The sequence below is a fragment of the Cucurbita maxima genome, unplaced genomic scaffold (assembly GCF_002738345.1).
Source record: "Cucurbita maxima cultivar Rimu unplaced genomic scaffold, Cmax_1.0 Cma_Scf00011, whole genome shotgun sequence".
NCBI lineage: Eukaryota > Viridiplantae > Streptophyta > Magnoliopsida > Cucurbitales > Cucurbitaceae > Cucurbita > Cucurbita maxima.
The window spans coordinates 1,770,979-1,791,945 of NW_019272027.1; the positions used below are offsets into that span (position 1 = coordinate 1,770,979).

Here is a 20,967-nt window from a genome sequence, read left to right on the forward strand (position 1 = left end):
TATTAAAATCATTTATTAAAAAATAATTATTAATACTAATGGTTCTACAAACTCAAATACTTAACCATATTATTTATAATATATTTATTAATAAATAAAAATTAGATTAAATTTTAAGATATATTATTGTTTTATTAATAAATTATTATAAAATATAAGATTTATAAGTATATCTCATTTAATATAATTTACTCCACTAATTTTTAAAAATACAAATGGACTAAATATGTACTATTAGAAGTTTATATAATTTTATTAAATCATTTATTTTAGAATAATTATTTAGATTTATTACAAAGTAAACTAAAAAACTTAAAATTAAATTAAATTAAATTAAATTATCAATTTAGTTTTACAAATATTCCAAATAAAAGAAAAAAAAAAGAAAAAATGTAAGGATTATAAAACAAATAAATGTTGAAAAGATTTAAAGGTTAATTTTATTGGGAGATTATGAAAATTTGTATAATAAAACGAATGTCGGTCATCAAAGAAACTAATACTGCCACGTCAGCGACCTAGGCATAAAAATCAACGGTCCAGATGCATTGAAATATTTAGATTAACTTTGACGGTAATAATAAAGAAAACGTACAATAAAATGGGTGGGGCGCACCACACATGATTAGATGTTGATTTTACAGCTCAGCCCATCTTCATATACACCTAAACCACGTGGCTGCATTATTATTTTGATTATGATGCTTTATGAAAATCATGTTTTTTTTTTTTTTTTTGAGTAAATTATGTTCATGAACAATATCATATCATTGTGAAGAGTCGTGATTTTTAAAGTAAAATACATCTAAATATGAAGTTCATATGATTAAGTCATCGAATGGAAATGTGCACCTCAGTGTTATAAGTAGTGATTTTCAGATCTTTTAGGTCTTTTTTATTCATCCTATCCTCGGGATCACCTTCGTTCATATCTGGTCTTGGTTCCTTGATTTTTACATCGTTTATTACCTTATAAATCATTTCTCACTTTGATTTTCTATCCTCGGGATCACCTTCATTCTCTATTTTCTCACCTTTGTTCATACGGAAATATATTTAAGGTATTATTAATATTTTTAAATAAAATACAAAAATGAAGTATACTTCTATTAATTTTTGAAAATTTTGAAGTGAGATTTAGTTTCAACATATATGAAGTAAATTCTGAATTTTAAGGTTTAAAAATTTTATTTCCAAATAATAATTTTTTTTATAAAAATAAAATGAATCCCTTGATTTTGTTTTGTGAAGATCTTTACACTTTATTCTAATCATTATTATATAGTAAAAAAAAAAAGGAAAAAAAATGAAGAAAGTGACAAGATTATTGACTTGCAATAATATTGGATTGGAATTTTATGGAATATAATATTATTTTGAAAATTTTGACCCTTATTTTCTTTTCTTTTTTTAATTATAATTTTCAAACCTTTTGTATATTGAAACAATGGGCGTTGCTAGCCGATATTGTTCTCTTTAGGCTTTCCCTCAAGGCTTTAAAACGTGTTTTTCAAAGTTACAATGGTATCTGAACTAGACATCAGACTATGTGCCAGAGAGGAGGTTGTTCCCCAAAAAGGGTAGACACAAGGCGATGTGCCAGTAAAGACGTTGGGCCTCGAAGGAGGTGGATTTGGTGGGGTCCCACATTGATTGAAGAAAGGAACAAGTGCCAATGAGAACGCTGGCCTCGAAGGGGGGTGGATTGTGTTATCCCACATTGGTTGTGGAGGAGAACGAAACTACCTTTATAATGTGGAAACCTTTCCCTACATTTTAAAACCTTGAGGAGAAACCTGAGAGAGAAAGTCCAAAGAGGACAATATGTGCTAGTGGTGGGCCTCAGTGGTTACAACTCCCCTGCATCCCCTTGCAATATGGTCAGGTTAGCGTGGCTGCTAGTGAGGGTGTGATAGGATCAAAGAACACATGTGATCCCATATTTGACTTCGGTTTGTCCAGTTCGACTCCTTTTGACCTATTTTATAAAATTGAACTATATTTATCTTGGAAATTGTGACATGTAGGTCCGAGAAATTGTGATAAAATTACCCTATTTAGAGTAAATAACGAGAAGAAAGGAGTTAGCTAAGTGGTGTATTGAAACTCTTAAACGAGTTCTTTAACTTTTTTTTTTTTTTTTTTTATATATGTAATTCATGATATCCAAGAATGCCTGCATAAGATGTGTGTCAGATTCAAATTCGAAATGGAAATATAGGTTGTATGACTCTGGTTTATGTTTATGAGTTAATTAGGTTACGAGCTCTTTACGAGTATCTTTAGTCTACTAATCTCCGCAAAATTCTTGAGCAACACGCTGTGTGCTAAATTAGGAGCAATGAGTATTTCTGACCGTCAAATTATATGATATTACAAGCCGCTAGAGAGTTCAGGTAGATGGGTCTACGAATAAATAGAGCCAACAGTCTAAGCTTGAAGTTAGTCTGAATACCTTTTAACGAACAACCGGTCCTAGTAAATGAAAGTTGGAACCACGGGATAAAAAAAAACTTGAGAATTAACCCAGAAAGATAGTCAATATAACTTGTTAAGGACAACTTAGCTACTTACGGAGTAATCTAATTTACTCATCAAATTAATTTACGTTCTTCTTTCTAGATAAGTCTGACGTAGGGTGACCGAGACTATGATACAACTAAGTTGGAGACTTCAAAAAATCTCATCTCGACTTGAGTCTGTTTTTAAATATTTTCTAGTTTTATGTACATTTTAGGTGAATTACACTTGCACATGTTTTTATTTATTTAAAGAACCGTTTGCTTTTTGGTATGTTTTTTTTAAAATATAACCTACATCGATAGTTACAACCGTGATTCAAACTTTCAATGAGCGGGTTTCACAGACTAGTCCTCAAAATACTTCAAGTATGATAGCTCCTCTAAAATTTATTCAAATCAGATTATCTCGAGATCTTAGTCGAAAGTCTAGGGTCGTATATGTTGGATGATACATCGGCTAATTTAGGGAATGATCATGGGTTTATAAGTGAGGAATACTAACTCCATTAGTATGAGGCCTTTTGGGAAGCCCAAAGCAAAGCCATGAGAGCTTATGCTCAAAGTGGACAATATCATACCATTGTGGGGAGTCGTGTCCGTCTAACATGGTATCAGAGCCATGCCTTAAACTTAGCCGTGCCAATAGATTGGCAAATCCTCGAATGTCGAACAAAGGACTCCAAAAAAGAAAAAAGGAGTCAAGCCTCCTCGAAGGTATGAGGCAGTGAAAAATGACTAAGACTCCAAAGGAGTCGAGCCTCGATTAAGGAGAGGCGTGCTTTGTTCGACGGGAGGTGTTGGATGATACATCGGCTAATTTAGGGAATGATCATGGGTTTATAAGTGAGGAATACTAACTCCATTGGTATGAGGCCTTTTGGGAAGCCCAAAGCAAAACCATGAGAGCTTATGCTCAAAGTGGACAATATCATACCATTGTGGGGAGTCGTGTTCGTCTAACAGTATAAACACTCAATAATTCAACTTATCATTCAGTTTTTCTCTTCCGTGGCAAGCTTTCACACTAGTTTTACTATTGTGTTTTGTAACTTATCGTTGAGTTTTTCTCTTAGTCGAAAGTCTAGGTTTCGTTCGAAATTGTGAATGTTCTAAAAGTTGAGTTAAACGTACTCGGTCACTTAATATTTGTGACATTACTATAGATATATAAGAGCAATTTTGACACGATCATGACCCGCCTTAATACACAAATTATTAAAATTAAATACACAATTATTTCCATTTTTCATTGAATGGAATACCATTCAAGCTCTTCATCAATAGAGACATCCAAGCCCAAGATTCCAAAGGCAGCAACAACAAATGAGAGCCAAGCTGCCAAAGTTTCAATTTAAACCAAGAGGGTCGAAGTAAAGTACAGGAACCAGAATGATATTGTAACTGAAACTACACGGAAATCAAAAGCTCGAGAAACAAGCTCAATTGAAATCGAGATTCGACTTATGAAAACTCAAGTCAATCCAACTACATTAGTGACCTAACTGTAGCTTGGATCGAGTTGGATAGTTCAATATATTTTCGAGTTCTCGACTATGAGATAAAAAGGAGAACGAAACTTACCAGCTTTCCCAGTAACTATAGGTTTGTTGGGATTGAACCACGACATAGGTACATTGATTTTGAGGGTTTGTGTTAGGGTATTGTAGGGGTGGGTATCCTTGTGGAGGGTAACCTTGGTAGGGATGGGGATAAGGATATCCTTGTGAAGGATAAGAATCGCCATAAGAGTATTCGTGTGGAGGATATGCAGAATTGGGTTGCGGATGTCCTTGTCCTGGATTATCATGTAGAGGAGGACATGATGGCGGTGGATATGCTCCCGGAGGATACCCTTCGTGTGGATAAATAGTTTATATATGCATCATGTCCCAAACAAAAATCCAATTTAAACATTAATTTCTACTCCAATTAATATTTATTTTTATTTGTTCATAATTTAACCATAATTATATATACATATATATATATATATATATATATTTTAAGTATGAGAAGCGTGATATCTCACATTGGTCGGGAAGGAGAACGAAACACCCTTTTATAAGGGTGTGGAAATCTTTCCCTAGTAGACATGTTTTAGAGCTTTAAGAGGAAGACGAAAAGGAAAAGCCCGAAAGTGAAAGCCCAAAAATGACAATATCTGTTAGCAGTAGACGTGAGCCGTTACAAGAACTAAAATTTTATTTTATTTAAAATTTTTCCACTAAAATTTTGAGGTGTTTAGATTTCTGATCCGAACCACTCGGATTATAGTTTACATTAAAATAAAAAATAAAAAGAAAAGTAATCTAACCCAACTTTTTATAGTTTGAATTGGATAATTCGAGTTGATCGAATCATATAGTAAACGATAATAAGTATTTGAACTAAAAAAAAAAATCGAAAAAGAATAAATTAGAGGATACCTTGAGGAGGAGGAACCCCAACAGGAGGAGGGTGCTGCTCGTGAAAACTCATCTCTGTTCTTTCTCTTTGAAACCACTTTGTAATTTCCTTTTATAAATCCCTTTTGAGACAAAGATTTCAAGTGGATTGACGTCAAAACCAAAGACTTTTATTGCTTAAATCCACCAATATTATCGTAACCATACATAGAATAAGATGTATATGAAAAGGTTTTACCTTATTATTATTTAAGTTATTTGTCTATATTAATTCAACGAGCTCATTGAACTGTGTTGAACACAACTCTCGATGGGAAACACTCGCACTCTTTATTAAGATCCATCGAGAAGATAATACAAGACATTGAGTTAGAATACTTTTTGGATTTCTTGGATGAATAATCTAAGTAGGTGGAGGTGTATTTATACTAGAGAGTCTACTCAATCTAGACCTAACAAATCTAAATCTAACAAATCTGAATTTTTTTTCTAAAATATATAGATCTCTTCTACTAAAATCAGATATCTTTCCGTAAAATTTCTACTAAAATAAATATACAATGTGCTGGTACAATTATTGGGCTTGATTTTATTGGGCTAGTGATGATATTTCAACACTATACTCTGTGTGTTGTAGGGTTAAATGTAGTTATGGAAACATAAGTATTTTTTAATATAACAAAGGTGGATTGTAAAGGTTAAACCTCTAATATCAAAGGAATAACATGTCAATTACTGTTGAGCGTTTAGTTTGATTATTTACATAAAACTTGCTATGAACCGCTATCTTTTTTTTTTATCAAAAATATTAGTTTTAACTAGTTAAGAGGCTGGCATTAAACAATTCAACCATAGATAAAATTGGGTTAGGTTAGATTTTAAAAAAATTGGGTTGAGTTGAAATTTTGGAAAATTGAAATTTTAGTTTGGTTTGAGGGTGAATATTATTTGGTTGGATGATTGGACTAACTTGAAAATAGGGTTACACTTTGACCCAATTCTACTTTTAAAAAGATTAAAAATATTTAATGTTTCTAATCAATGTTAATGATGGGTTATTACGAACTCTAATCAATGTTAATGATAGGTTATTACGACTGATAAATGTTCGATATTTGAATTTTATGAAATTTTAATTATAAGTTAGCGTGCATATAATTAGAATCTTTTTTCATTTAAAAACACGACAATCCAACACAACCCAAAAATAGAGATTTGGGTTGAGATGGATTGAGTTATGAACTCTATTAAAGTTCTTTAAGTCAACATAACCAACCTAAATCACGCTCCAATGGTTATTAGCCCAGGTCGCATGAGGAGAAGCAATGACCCACTGGCATACGCGTAGGTGTTGTCATAACTAGAGATCTACGTGGGTGATCATAGGTGTTTGCGTGAGCATTGCCATCATCGTGACCTTGTCATCGTCTTGAGCTATCATGGTAACCGCAAGGTGTCATAACTTTATTATGAAGATAGTAGATAGTGACCTTCAAGTTGTGACAAGCAAAGCTACAACTCCCAAGTTGCGCCCATCTGGCTACGCGAGGGCCTAAACGAGTGTCATGATGGGACCAAGAAATAATGTGCATTATCTAACATACCACACATAGTGGGCATTGAGGAGAAGATGAGACATAAGTAAGATAAGGGCTACGAGTAGACACGAGTCAAAGATAGGCTTGTTGAAGAGTCGGGTAGGGCCTCGAGCCTTAACCTCAAAAGTCAGGGTTCCGGAGTTAAGTCCGTCCATATAAAATATGAATGCTCACCAATTTGGTGTCAATCGAACATGGAACAAACGCTCTACGACACTGTATGACCGTTCACCAAAATGACATCTACACTAGGAGGAATGAAAATGTCTTAGTATGTTAGGGAGAGACATGGTGTCAGCTACCCACCACCCCTGGGCAATGTGACCTAAGTGAGGTACCTTGCAGCACAGTGTCACAACGTGGGCGAGCCTTGCAGGACGAGTGTCTTCCTTTGAAAAGGATCATTCAAGGACAGTACCAGATGACACGGGTGTGCCGATATTGCGCCCTAGCCCATGTGTCAGAGGTTGGATTATACACCCACTATTCGGAACAGATGTCGTAAATGGTTTAGCATGAACACATAAGAGTCCAATGCTCAATGAGAACTCAGATGGAGGGATGTTTCAAATGTCCTATTGAGATGGTCGACACATGGGTCTATTTCCAACGGATGTATCTGAGCAAGCCAAGATGACCGAGCTATCCTACGACATGAGATGACATCAAGATGTATGGGTCGTATTGTTGGAAACCAAGATGAGATGATGGGGTGCAATGTTGTATTGAGAGACCTTGACCCTAAGTAGAGGCAAGGTCGAACCGAATGACTTGGCCTAGTGTAGAAGCAAGTCGGTTGTGTCGTGTATGCACACTTAATAACTATTCACTAAAGTCCAAAGTAGATGATCATGTATGCCCTTACTTGGTTTTGTTAACTGGGTACACAAACCCTTGCTGTCTACCATCTCAACATATTCTGCCTTTCTTTGTCCCTCCCTTCTTTCCATCCATTCCCATCAAAATCCCCACCAAAAACACAAAACCCCCTTCAATTCTATTCCAATTACGATCAAAAATCAAATCTTTTTTTGTTTATGTTCTGTTTGGGAAGTGGGAAAATCAAAATTTTATTGTTCTTATGGATCATCGCCATAATTTGTTTGTTTCTTCAAATGGGTCTGTGGAATCTGGTTGGACTGTGTACTTGGAGGATTCCTCCTCCTCCTTGTTTACTCCAAGAATTCAAAATGAAGAACTGGATTTGTCTATGCTTTCTGATGCTTCTTCTGGGCCTCCAATTTTCCGGGAAAATGAACCTGTTTTCCCGGAAAATGAATCTGGTCGGTGCTTTTGTGATACAACGCCCACACTTTTCTCGAAAGGTAGCCGGAAAATGAAGGGCGGTGACGGCCGACGGCGGCCGGAGCAAACGGCGTCGTTTCTTGATGACACTGCTAGCTCTGATCCCAACTTCAACTTCCATAATTCGGTAGAGAATTTTTATTACTTTTTAATTTTTAAAGTTTTATTTAATTTTTAAAATTTGAAATTATTTTGATTAATTTTGGTTTAAAATTCAGGAGAGCTCGACCAGCTGCCAAAACCCATCTGGAAATCAAAGGCAGAAGAATCAGTTAAGCCAATTTAGAAAGTTTCGAGTATATTTGAAGTTCTAAGAGTATAATTAAAGTTTCGAAAGATACGACGTTTTATATCGATTTTCATTCAAATATTTATGGTTTAATTCTAAACTCGTTTTTTTTTTAATCTACTTCTACTCAATGTAGGCAGATCAATGGGAAGAGGTCGGGATTGAAGTAGATGGGATTTGCTTATCAATGATGTCACTTTTTTCTATCTTTTATGTTTAGCGATAAGTGGAGATTGTAGATTAAATCTTTGATCTATTAAACGGAGATATATGTCTTAACTGGTTCAGTTATGTTCGAGTTAATAAAATACCTCTAACGAGAGATTATGATAATCAGGAGTGGATATAGAAAAGTTTTTATTTTGGACATTTAATTTCTTGTCGATGGATTGTACTACTTTTGCTGTAGCCACGTGGCACTGAGAATATGACAATTATTGCTGTACTAAATGAACATGTTTGGAAAGAGGAAGAGATTGAGAAGCAACGGTGTTTTTTTTTAGCATACTTCTATGATAAAATTTGTGTTTATCTTTGATTTCTTTTACTTGTCTATAGATCTATTTACATTTGATCTTCCACTTTTATGATGATCTTTCTCTTTCTGATTAAGACCATTGAAGGCCATTATAGCTATATATTTGGACCATTAACAACATCCCGAATGGGTTAGTTAAGTAGTGTTGGCTCCATGAATAGGTCTAAACTTGATTTTATGAATGAATGAAATATTATAGGTGAAATTGAATTCGGGTCGAGTTGAACATAAGAATGATCAGCTAGGGGCGTTCAAGTTTTCGTAGCTCCAAGCAACCACCCACGAACTCCTTAATTGATGTTTTTCTCTCTTAGTAGCAACCACTCCCAGAGGTTAGTTCGTAGAGGGAGAACACACCACAACAAGGGAGAAAAAGGGGACGTTGCCGAGAGAGAGGATGAGGAGATTATCCAAGAACTTAGCTAGTAAATCCCTGAGTGTACAACCATATAGTGATGAAAACAACCAACATGTGACACTCGAGTAAATGAGAGGTACATGAATAAACCGACACCACATTCGAATAAGGGAGATCTTGAAGATAGGATAATAAAGAAATGCTTAATAAAATTGAAAGTTACTACATATACCAACAAGGTGCACCTTTCTTTTTGATGACTCAATCATGGAAACTTTATGGTTAAACGAGTGTCGGATTTGAACGAACGTGAAGTTTGGATCTAAAAAATTCAAAAAGAGGTCGAGAAACACTTTTCGTGAAGATATCAACAACCTGGTTTGGAGGAGGCATAGAGAAACACTTTCTTGCCCATCGAAAACTATAGAGGAATCGTTGCTTAGCAATGATGTTGCCTTGGCTTCGGTGAGAATATGTCTAACCCATGAAGAGGGATTGTCGCTGAGCGACGATGTTGCCTTGGCTCCAGTGAGAATATGTCTAACCCATGAAGAGGGATCGTCGCTCAGCGACGATGCTGCCTTGGCTCCGGTGATAATATTTCTAACCCAAGAAGCAGAAGGGGGAAACCTAGAGCAAGGGACAAAGACAATGTTGAAGCCGAAAGAGTCGCCACAGGGGGCGGCGGCAACTTGGTTGGCGAAGAGGCTAGTGCAGCGTCCAGATTCCAAAGGTAAATATCTGCATAAGGTCGATAGGTTTCTTGAGATTCTGTATATTTTCAATGTGAACGCTCATGAGGATTCTGAGGTTAGGGTTATTTTTCTCATGAGGATGAAGGGCCAATTGGGAAGAAGATGAGAGAGGTTATGTTGGGTAAGGGAAAACTGATTGTGTTGGAGAAGATGAGGTTGTATGTACAGAGTATGGAGAAGGGTGATTTGGAGGTCAAAAAGGTGGATTCGAAGAGTAATCAATTGGCTCCGCTTGTGGCAGCCATGACGACTGCCCCTGCGGCGTCAAAGCTAGCAGTGGTGGTGGAGAAGAATCGTAAAACATTCATAAGTCATTAAAAAAAAATGATCGGGGTTGTTAAACCGAAAAGGCTTTGATAACATGAGAATGATTGTTTAATCCACGGGTGTGAAAGTTCTCTTATTTATAATCAAAATAAATTACAAAAATATGGAAATACTAATAAATGGAAATATTACAAAAAAAATATGTAAACAGTAATAAATGGAAAGATACATATGATAATTGTCTAAATAAAATATCAAAGATGATATATACGATAAACTATAATTTAGTATTAAATATCCTTAACACATGGAAACTTCATGGTTAAACGTGTTTTGCTTGGAGTAGCTCTATGTTAGTTGACCTCATGAGAACTTTCTTAGAATGAATGTGAGTAAGGACAAAGCCCAGACTTAGACCCTCACTGTCCAGCCCAACCCATTCACGCCCTCAGCTCACCTCGACCTAGTACGCCTTCAACCCACCTCGGCCAAGTAGTCAATATCCCAGCCCGCACGCAACCTAGAATCTTGCTCCAACCCATGCATCCGACCTGACCCAAAACTCAACCCACGCACACCTTATCCCTTTAACCCGCAATTGAACTTGCGCACCCGCCTCAACTCGGCATTGCGACCTATGCCTTTCTTCACCGATGGCTCGACTTGGCTTCAACGGCTCCAACTCGGTGCGGTTAGTATTAGTCTCAGTCGTCGTACGCATCAAGTAATTGACTTCATTGTTGGCTTGGTTGGACGAATTGTATGACATATGATGATGTGTGCCTCATGACTCCTACATGTATCATGACTATCATTGTTTGATATGTGTTATGTTATGTTATGCTATTTTATGTTATGTTATGCTATATTATGTTATGAGTTATGCTATAATATGATTATGCCATGTTGAAGGATCATATTTATGATTCGATGATTTATGATGCATAAACCTCCATAAACAACGACATGTAAATTATGTCAACTATGAAATTTATGGCAAGTATTATGTATACATGTCTCATAGCTCGTTCTATCATGATTGAATGGAGGTTTGACTTACATCATAAACTTATGTCATGATTTTAACCTATGGGGACCTCATGCATGTATGTATGTCACATGCATCAAGATACTTTATCGTTATGTAATGTATGGATACATATCTTACGATATTTATGTTTTTTATGATATTATGTGTGTCATTTCCCTTCGTGGTGGCTGGTAGCGTGAGCGTGTGCTAACTCAACGAGCTAGACTTAGGGGGTACGTTTACTAACCCACCTGGTGTGTCCATTTGTGCATGTTGGGTAGTGTGTAGGAAAGTACTACATATCCAACCATGTCCGGATTGAAATGATATGTTCCATCATATTGCATGTAATTACATTTCTTGACCCCAACAGTGGGTTACTTACTAATTAGTTATTAAAATACTCAAGACATGTTTTAGTCTTATTTTTCAAGTAAAGGTAAGAAACCCATGTATGAATGACGACATTGCAGGGATGACCATAAGATTAAAGTTAGGGTAGATGTCCTTAAGTTAGATCAAGACATTATTTTATTTTTTTCTTTATTTTATATAAATTCACATTATTTATTTTTCGTCATATTATTTCTAATTTAAAGTCATAGTAAACAATTATCTCCACAGACAATCAAAATTATTTTTGGAACCAAACATGTCGGAGTAAGAAAACCGATATGACCCACAAAATTTCGAGACAAAATATGTCGGAGTAAGAAAACGACAAAATATAAAATATTGTTAGGTAAGATATTTTGAAATTCAATATATAAAATGCTTCCTTTAGGGTTGAAAAGGACAAAGGATGATGATAAGTGTCATGGTGATGGGTAATCTGATCCAAAATGCAGAGGAGGATGGAAGGAGCTGCTCAATGATATATATATATATATAATATTTTTATGTATTTTATATATTTGGCAGTATTAATTTCAATATGAGTTTTAAAATAGTGGCTTCAAAATAGATTAATAATGAAAGTCAGCCAATGATTGATGAGTAATGACAAAATTTCAAACAGTAATTTTGCCTTTTCAAAAGATTCTTGTCTATTTCAATCTGTGTTGGACCGATCGATATACTTTTAAGTTTACTAAAATGCATCATATCAACGAAGAAAGTGTCATATATTCATGACTCATTAAAACTCGTCCTCGGTCAGATTCATTGCTAGCTGATATTGTCTTATTTGAGTTTTCTCTCAAGGTTTTTAAAACGCGTCTGCTAGTGGGAGGTTCCCGCACTCTTATAAAAGTTTTCATTCTTCTCCTAAACCGATGTGGGATCTCACAATCCACCCCCTTCGGGGCTAGCTTTATCACTGGCATTCTTTCCTTTCTCGAATCGATGTGAGACCCCACCAAATTCGAAGAGGTTTCTAGACCTTTATAAAGGTTGTTTCATTTTCTCTCCAACCGATCTCGGATCTCACAAAGATTATTTTTTTTAGTAACTTCTCTCTTCTACATCTAACCATACAAAACTATCAGTCTCGTTATGACATTTTCGATAGATAATTTCTCGAAACTTACGCACAAAACTAAGAAGCAAACATAGTAATATAAAAGTGTTGGGTTAGAAAAGAGAGATATGCAGCGCATAGAATAAGACTGGACAGATAGAGTTAAAGAAGTATGGACGAGAAATGGATTGCCTTTAGAACCACCGCCAAAGACAAAGACAAGGAAAATGCATGCAGCAGCTGGTTGCTGTGTGTGTTGTTTATGCTTGGGGTGACAACACCCTTAAACCCATGCGGGACATATTGGGTTGCCGACTGCCATTGTCCCTCTCATTGCAGGCCCTCCCTATAACCTTCCATTGCTCATCTCAGTTTTCCACTGCCACATTCCAGCTGCATACCACCAAATCTATCTATGGTTTTTACGCCCTTTTAACTTTTAACTCATCGTTCAATGTCTTTCTTTCTGGGTATTCCCTCAAAATTTTTAAAACTAGTTTATTAGAAGAGGTTTTCACATCCTTATAAAAAATGTTTTGTTTATCTCTCTGGGTATTCATCTAACATTAGGATCTTTTAATTAAGCCTAAGAATTTTAAATATAAATTAAAATTTCAATATCGGTTCCTAGATGTGATTTCTCACCAATCTACAATTGAAACTTAGGAAATTAGGTTACGAAAACAAACATTATAAGAAATTAGGTTGAAAACAAGACAAATTACATAGTGGACATGCGGCGACAGGAGGAGAAAGGCACTACAAGAAATAATGGATACGATAGCTTACGAAAAACACGTATGACAATATGGCTATTCAGACAGAAGATCAACATGTATCACAATATGGGTGGAGCAACGAGTCAAGTTTCCAGTGGAGATGCATCGTTTGGACTTGACTTTATCTGATTCATTAGCCGGGCTCGAGTTGAGCACTGACAACACGTGGTTGCACATGTGAAAATGCTACCAACCACGCATGGTAACTACTTTTTGCTTTGTTTAACCTTTGATCTATTTATTTTTGTTTGGTTTAGATATGGACCTTAATTATGTTTGAATTAGGGCCTACGGGTGCGTTTTTTAGAAAATTTAGAGTCTCTTACTAAAAGAAAAGCGAACTCGAGAAAACACGCGACAATCATGTAAGTAACTACACGGATTCTAGAAAGTAACACTTGTTGGGATAGCTTGGTAATGCATGCATGCTAGTAAAACAAAATCCAAGGTGGATAGCCTAGGATGATTGGATAAGCATGAGATTAGTCACTCATGTTATTGGTATAACTGAATTATTCCTCATCTCATGTAATAGACTATTTTCGAACTGCTTATAAATAATCGTGTCAAAACGAATAATAGAAATTTGTGTATGTCTACGCTCTAGATGCTTGATGAATGTTATCGCCTCGTAGAGCATTTGTGACTGTACACATGATTTACTGTACAATAATTGTAGGTGATTGAATGTGTGATTCTCCTTGTAGAGTGTTAGTAGTGGAAATATAATAACACTCGGGTGTGAGCATCAATTTGGCTAGACAATGACCTAGGATGGAATGCCTCCAGTAGTCCGAACGCATTAGAATCGTGAGAGACGATCAGAGGGTGTAGCTCTAGTGCTCCGGATCGAACTAGACTCAAGGAGATAGAATTGAGAAACTTGGAGATGTGAATCTATGTCAAGGCCGCCAAACCACCCTCGGGACCTACTATAAGTGAAAAGTGGGGAATATCGGGGAATATCCGTTCGATTTAAGCAAGGATAATATCTCTATTAAAATGTTTTTTTATTTTTATTTTTATGAAAGCGATGGTGATTTAGGTTTTTAGACTATATATTATCTTCTAAATTTAGTCTTACATGTAAAATTTTAGGCTATTTAAAAACAAAAAATAACCCCGACTTAAAAACACATCGAAATAATATACAAATGGGTCTTGTTTAAGTTTATGGGATCGGGGTACAAATTCAAACAATTATAAAAAACCTATCTGTTATCTTTGGGCTTTTCCTTTAGAGTTTCCCCTCAAACTTTTTAAAACGCCTTTTCTAGTGAGAGGTTCTCTTATAAAATTGTTTCGTTCTTATCTCCAATCGATGTGTGATCTCACATGGTATCAGAGCCAGACACCGAACGATGTGCTAGCAAGGATGGTGAACCCCGAAGGGTGTGGACACCAGACGAAGTGCCAACGAGGACGATAGGCTTCGAAGGGGGTGGTGGATTATGAGATTCCACATCAGTTGATCGACTCTCCATAATGGTATGATCATATTGTCCACTTTGAGTATAAGCTCTCATGACTTTGGTTTAAGGCTTCCCAAGGTCTCAACCCATAATCATTCCTTAAATTGGTCGATGCGAGACTTTCATCCAACACCTAACACAAGAACTAAAACGAAATCCCAAATGGGTCATTGAGAATAAGTATCGAAAAAAATGGTGTTTCGATTAATATTTTCATTTTCATTATGAAAAATGTTAAATATTGATAAATTTGGCACATTCCAAAAGTTTTTTCTATCGTCACTCTAAGAGTACTATGACCACTTTTTGTTGCGAATAAAGCATATACCAAACATACATCTCATGAATATTTACCGGGAAACACTAACACATTTAGCAATTTAGCAACTATTTGTTAAAATATCATCACTGGCTCGATAGGGTTAAGCCCATACTATTCATCAAAATATCGTCACTAGCCGAATAGAGTTGAGCCTAATAATTGTATGAGTACATTGTCTATCTATGATTGAGCCGTCAAAAAGAAATGTGCATATTGTTGGGACAGTTAATCACTTCTAATTGTTTTAAGTCTTTCTTAGTCGTCCTATCTTCAAGATCACTTTCATTTAAATGTAGTCTTAGTTCATTCATGTTAAAAAATCTACATTAGGACAGGAACTTCATTGGTACAAAAGTGATCTTCATGAACCATAAGCTCAAATTGAATAATATCACGAATAATTTTAATAGATAGCAAAATTTGAATATTTGTAAATATGGCAATTTTCCTTTTATATCGTGAAAGTGATAAATTGAACGAGATCCACCATTAAAATGATAATTGATGGAAGAAATTCATTTATTTGTTTCTCTTAAGCCACTCAATGATACCTTTCTCAGCTTCAGAGAGTTCATCCTTGTTCTTCAAAGATCCTTCAACAAACTCAAAATAATCTTTGTAATTTCGCTTGTAGAAACTCTCCAATCTCTGTTAATTACAAACCCAATAACACAAATTTCAAAACATTGATCAAATCCAAATTAAAATTACAAAAACACCTACCTCCTTGTCGTTCTTTTCTTTGTTTTCTTCAGATTTCTTTAGGTACCCTAACAACACATAAAATGTTTGGATTCAAACGAAAGTCGAGCACTAAAAAATGGAACACAGAGGGAAGAATTAATGCAGCACACTTTTTAGGAGCTCGGTTCTGGAGTCCACGGCGGCGGCCACGGCGGCAGATAAGAGGAGGCCTCTTCGTTGGATGTCGGAACTGGCGGAGGTGGTGGCGGTGGTGGGTGGCGTTTTGGGTTTGTTTCTCTGGACGGATTGAACGTTTGAGGAAGCGAATTGGTTGAGAGTGAGGGCGAGAGCCATCAGGATGTTTTGGCCGATGGAGCTCATGGGAATGAGAGTGTTGGGGTTGTGGATGAGGTTGATGAACAGATGAGGCTTTCTTGGTCCATATCCCCTCCTCTAATAAACTCTTCTTTTTATTTAACCTCGGTCCCACAAGACACGAACGAAGCTTATAAACGTGTGGAAACTTCTCCTTGACATGCGCATTTTAAAATTGTGAGACTGACGACTATACGTAACATGTTAAAACGAACAATATCTACTAGCGGTATGCTAGGGCTTTTACAAATGGTATTAGAGTCCGACAAATGGATGGTGTGCCTCGAAACTCAATAAATAATTTAAATGAGATTCATGAATGAAAAGAGAAATTAGTAAAGAAGAAAGAGATGATCGAGTGCGTAACAATCTCACTTTCTAAGACCCCAGACTGACTGTCTCGTTATTATATGCATGCTTATATCATTTATCGTGCAAAGACGAAAATATGCATGTTGCAAACTCATATTCGCCTAGAAACTAGTCAACTTTGTACTGGTATCCTTTTTAGAATGATGTCTAGGTAAGTTCAAATTAAACAGCTAAATGATGTGGAAAATAAATTCAAGCATGTGAACTATCACCCATGACAACAAGTAATCCTCTAAATCACGGCCTTTGCACGCACGCCTTTGCTCTTAGCTGACAATATTTTGAGAAAAGTTAAGTATTGAAAATATACAATAAGTAACCTCGTTGTTAGGGGTTAAATATACATACAATCACAATGAGTATCAAGAATAGGGACCGAGAGGTCACCCAACATAAGGTTGCTCCATGAAAAAGCTAAAAAAGCATACTTAACTTTAAAATTCTTATGATTGAGCCACAAAAAAGAAAATGCATATTACTCACTCTCAGTCTTAATTCATTCATTCATGTACCGCTCTCCTTTAATCAGATGTCAATAACAGCAGCTACTTTTCCTCCTTAATGACCTACACAGAACCATGGTGTAACCATGACAGCGATTTGACAGTTGACAATAACTGAGATACTTGCCCGACTAAATCGAAAAAACATGTTCTACCACATTGACATATCATTCAACCTTCTAATAAGTTTGTTATGACCCTAATGATGATTAATGAATACTTAAAAAGAATAAAAAGTATTTTTTAAATAAAAAAGAAAAGTTCAAAGATACTTTATAACTTGACATTAAAGTTTTGGGTACAAAATTTAGCGTTATAAGTTATTATAACCATGCAACATATACAATAGACTGTATCGACCAACAGTATGAAACAGAGCATTCAGCTTGGAAAAGCTTCAACTTATTTCAACACATTAGATGTATTAAAGGTTGTCTTAATCTATATATGTTTTTTTGTCAAGAAAGTTTCGGTTTTGGCGAACTACTCGAGCAAACGTTTGTGCTTGCACCAGGCAATGGCAATGACATACAGGAAGATGGTTCCCATAGTGCCACCACCAACAGTCCACATGAACTCCGGCATGCCTGCTTTTTCTGGTTCGAATAGTTCAATATGGATGTTCATCCCGAAGATACCTGCTACCACGACAAAAGCACTCACGACAAGGGTAGCAGTTGTCAACATTACTCCCATTTGTAAAAGATGATTCTGCTTGTCATCTAGCATTATGTTGATGTAATCTTCTGTGTCATCTACATACTCCCTCAGCTTAAGATAGATGAAAGAGCGTGTTAGAAGACATCAGCAAAAGGAAAAGCCATGTTCAACGTAGGCTTGCATTTCAACCAAATATATTGATCAGACATTTAACACTTCGTTTGATGATGCTTTTTTAACTAGTTTTCTGTGAGATCTCATATCGGTTGGGAAGGAGAACGAATAAAGGATGTGGAAGTCTCTCCTTAACAGATGCATTTTAAAAACTTTGAGGGGAAGCCCGAAAGGAAAAGCCCAAAGAGAGCAATATATGTTAGCGGTGGGTTTGGACCGTTACAGTGGTATCAGAGCCAGACACCGGGCGATGTACCAGCGAAGAGGCTAAGCTCTGAAAGGGAGGGTGGACACGAGGCGGTGTGCCAGCAAGGATGTTGAGCCCTAAAGGGGGGTGGATTGGGGGATCCCACATCGATTGGATAAGGGAACGAGTGCTAACAGGGACGCTAGGCCCTGAAGGGGGTGGATTGTGAGATCCCACATCGGTTGGGGAGGAGAACGAAACATTCTTTATAAGGGTGTGAAAACCTCTCCCTAATAGACGCATTTTAAAAACCTTGAGGGGAAGCCTGAAAGGGAAAACCCAAAGAAGACAATATTTGCTAGCGGTGGGCTACCTCTCCCTAGCAGATGGGTTTAAAAATTCTTGAGGGAAAGCTCAAAAGAGAAAGCCCAAAGAGTCATATCTGCTATCAGGGTGCTACCTCTCCCTAGCAGACGCGTTTTAAAAACTTTGAGAGGAAGCCCAAAAGGAAAAGTCCAAAGAGGACAATATCGGCTAGAGGTGAGCTTGGGCTGTTACATTTTCTGTTTCTCTGTTTCTGACCCATCATCCTTCTGTACTTTTATTTTAAACGATCTATCTTTGAACAGACTCGAAAATATAGTCCCTTGAATCAGGTTTGTCTACTAGTTTAGCCATTTCTACAGGTAAAATTCCGTTTCCCACAGCCCGAAAAGACTTATTATTCATCAGATTTACTACTAGAACGCAGCACAATTTTTCTTTCCATATAAACTGAAAACAATCCATTAAGCTGAAAGAAGCAGAATCATAGATGAAAGAACGCATTGTTTATGTTGCGTACCGTTGAAAGTTTGTTGAGTGTACCATCAATTTGCACGAAGTAAGCCTCCAACAGCATCTCTAGCTCCTCGACATCGAGGAGTTTGCTTACAGCGCTATGGGTAGTGCTTGTTCGGGTTCCATGGCTGTCCCTGCCCACATTTGATGCACCAAATAAATGATCCTGTGAAGCATCTATATTGCCTTCATAATTAGCAGAATTTCCACCACCTTCCAATGATATTTCAGCAGGAATACTGAGAAAGTTGAAAACAAAAGGCTATTTAAAAATGCAGAAATTCGTAAAACTACGATTATAGAGTAGATGTCTGTCCTTCTCGGACATGAGGCAAATCTCATACCTGTCATCCCTGTCATCTTTGCCTAATTGCTGAACATCATCGTCCATTTCGTCCCTCTCGCGAATTGAAGAAGTGGAAGAGGTCTCAAGCTGTTGCTGAACCATCTTCTCTGTTAAGTACATCTCAGCCATATCCTCATCATCATCTAGCAAGTGCTCTAATTCGTCCCTCACCTATAAAGAATCATCGAATCCACCAAAAGGGTCGTGTAAAATTAAGTTAACAGTGCTTCTTAACCCGAGAAACGGAGGTAAAAAATGTTCATTCATCGTCTGAAAATTAGATTTTCTCAAAGATGAAATTACAAAACCACACAAAATAAGGAAATGTGACATGCTAGTGACTAAAATCTAATAACCTTTTGAACTCGCCCAGTTATCGCAACCAATCGACTTTTGATTTGACGCACACGTTCCAAGTTGAGAGTACTAATCTTAGAAGTCAGCTTATCCAAAGCTGGGTGAGCTTCTTGCTCCAACGTATCTGCCTGGTTACAAGATAATGTGCTAAATAGAATCAGGAGAACAAGATTAAACAAACTAAACAAAAATGTAAAGATTCTTACTTCACTTTCTAAGCAGCTGCAGGCAGCTTCAAGGCATGCCTCCAACGCGACGAACTCGAACGGTAGAACCTTCAATCCCTCCCGATTTTCAAGACCTTGTTTACCGTTTTCCTTCCCCTCTTCCTCCTCAGCCTGTGGAAATCCTTGATAGGGATTATGGGGACTTTGAGCCCTGGATCGTGGCTCCTCCAAGTCATAGAGATTTCTCCAACTGGAATCATCACCATTGCCCTCCTTCAAAACATTACAGAAAATTAAACACAGATCTCATCCATCAAAGAAAAGTTCCAATCTAAGTTAAATTCAACCAGCCAAAGTTCTTCACTAGCACCAACTCGTTTGAGTTCATCAGCAATTGGGGTGGGGGATTCAAACCTATGAACTCTAAGTTGAGGTTGCGTGCCAATTATCACTAAGAGAGGATAGTTAATTGACAAAATTAGGACGAACAAACGCTTTAATTCAAAGAACTAGGTTAAAAAAATGATTCGAATTGAAACCTGAGCGGCCTTAGTGGCTTGGTAGTGCCGTAGAACCCGCCTCTGAAGCTCCTCGACAAAGGGGGTAACTGACGGATCCCTAGCATTCAACACGAACACATCTTGAGCAGTGATAATAGCTTTGATATGCTCCAAATTGATCACAATCGCTTTCTCACGGCCAAGAATCGTAGATGGATACGAGAGCATCGGATCGAGAATCCGGAGGTCTCGCGCGGGCAGGCCGGTCCGCCGCATAATCGCGTGTTTTCCGGCCTCAACGACCTGAGCTCCACCAGTCAAGTCCAGAAGCAGCCATGGCCGAACTCCGGTCCCCTTCTTCCGAATCCCAGCGCCTAATGGGGCGTTCGTTCCGGCGAGATAAGAACGACCCGGTTCGTTTTCGTCATCAGGTCCGGCGAAAACCGGCTTCGGTGGGTGAGAATGCTGCCCTCTCATGGAAATTCGCCGCCGGTAATGGCGGATCAAGCTGGGAATTTGATGAAACTTCTTACGCAGAGAATCCGGATGTTTGATCAGATTTTTGTCCTGACAATTTTGGAGCTCCAAGAGAAAAGTAATTTTTTTGAAGATATTCTTAAATCATTGAATTTTCTAAATAAATTGATCCAAAACTTTAGTCCAATTCTTGAATAAGTGCGATTAGGGTTAGTAACCTAATTTC

At 36.9% G+C, this 20,967-nt stretch overlaps 3 protein-coding genes and 1 long non-coding RNA gene across 6 annotated transcripts; 2 read left to right on the forward strand and 2 right to left on the reverse strand.

The window, feature by feature from the left end:
- Positions 1–1,807: 1,807 nt before the first annotated feature.
- LOC111486228 lies at positions 1,808–18,221 on the forward strand. The gene is made up of 3 exons (XR_002718828.1): positions 1,808–1,826; positions 3,884–3,892; positions 18,093–18,221. It is a non-coding gene; the product is annotated as an uncharacterized LOC111486228 (long non-coding RNA).
- LOC111486186 lies at positions 7,471–8,394 on the forward strand. Of its 2 annotated transcripts, none has more exons than XM_023133220.1 (3): positions 7,471–7,957; positions 8,049–8,119; positions 8,256–8,394. In XM_023133220.1, the coding sequence occupies exons 1-3, from the start codon at positions 7,607–7,609 to the stop codon at positions 8,287–8,289; spliced, it is 456 nt and encodes a 151-aa protein (XP_022988988.1). In that variant the 5' UTR covers positions 7,471–7,606; the 3' UTR covers positions 8,290–8,394. The 2 variants fall into 2 exon arrangements, with proteins under 2 accessions (XP_022988988.1, XP_022988989.1); XM_023133221.1 differs by having other exon boundaries at positions 8,049–8,101.
- Positions 15,464–16,234, reverse strand: LOC111486201. The gene is made up of 3 exons (XM_023133240.1): positions 15,954–16,234; positions 15,823–15,869; positions 15,464–15,747 (listed from the first exon to the last, which is right to left on the reverse strand). Exons 1-3 carry the CDS (start codon positions 16,162–16,164, stop codon positions 15,619–15,621), a joined length of 387 nt encoding a protein of 128 aa, XP_022989008.1. The 5' UTR covers positions 16,165–16,234; the 3' UTR covers positions 15,464–15,618.
- Positions 17,326–20,967, reverse strand: LOC111485997 (magnesium transporter MRS2-3-like). Of its 2 annotated transcripts, none has more exons than XM_023132984.1 (6): positions 20,304–20,967; positions 19,804–20,037; positions 19,597–19,725; positions 19,239–19,411; positions 18,899–19,028; positions 17,326–17,804 (listed from the first exon to the last, which is right to left on the reverse strand). In XM_023132984.1, exons 1-6 carry the CDS (start codon positions 20,739–20,741, stop codon positions 17,517–17,519), a joined length of 1,392 nt encoding a protein of 463 aa, XP_022988752.1. In that variant the 5' UTR covers positions 20,742–20,967; the 3' UTR covers positions 17,326–17,516. The 2 variants fall into 2 exon arrangements, with proteins under 2 accessions (XP_022988752.1, XP_022988751.1); XM_023132983.1 differs by having other exon boundaries at positions 18,899–19,133; positions 20,304–20,965.

What these genes read in the sequence shown, in the direction of transcription:
- LOC111485997 (XM_023132983.1), bottom strand. Translation starts at nt 20,741, where the DNA reads ATGAGAGGGCAGCATTCTCACCCACCGAAGCCGGTTTTCGCCGGACCT. An exon ending in TAACTGGGCGAGTTCAAAAG is followed by an intron (nt 19,412 to 19,596) that starts GTTATTAGATTT and finishes GATTCTTTATAG; the next exon opens with GTGAGGGACGAATTAGAGCA. An exon ending in AAAGATGACAGGGATGACAG is followed by an intron (nt 19,134 to 19,238) that starts GTATGAGATTTG and finishes CAACTTTCTCAG; the next exon opens with TATTCCTGCTGAAATATCAT.
- LOC111486201 (XM_023133240.1), bottom strand. Translation starts at nt 16,164, where the DNA reads ATGAGCTCCATCGGCCAAAACATCCTGATGGCTCTCGCCCTCACTCTC. An exon ending in CAGAACCGAGCTCCTAAAAA is followed by an intron (nt 15,870 to 15,953) that starts GTGTGCTGCATT and finishes ATGTGTTGTTAG; the next exon opens with GGTACCTAAAGAAATCTGAA. An exon ending in AAGAAAAGAACGACAAGGAG is followed by an intron (nt 15,748 to 15,822) that starts GTAGGTGTTTTT and finishes TGTAATTAACAG; the next exon opens with AGATTGGAGAGTTTCTACAA.
- LOC111486186 (XM_023133220.1), top strand. Translation starts at nt 7,607, where the DNA reads ATGGATCATCGCCATAATTTGTTTGTTTCTTCAAATGGGTCTGTGGAA. An exon ending in ACTTCAACTTCCATAATTCG is followed by an intron (nt 7,958 to 8,048) that starts GTAGAGAATTTT and finishes TTTAAAATTCAG; the next exon opens with GAGAGCTCGACCAGCTGCCA. An exon ending in CAGTTAAGCCAATTTAGAAA is followed by an intron (nt 8,120 to 8,255) that starts GTTTCGAGTATA and finishes TACTCAATGTAG; the next exon opens with GCAGATCAATGGGAAGAGGT.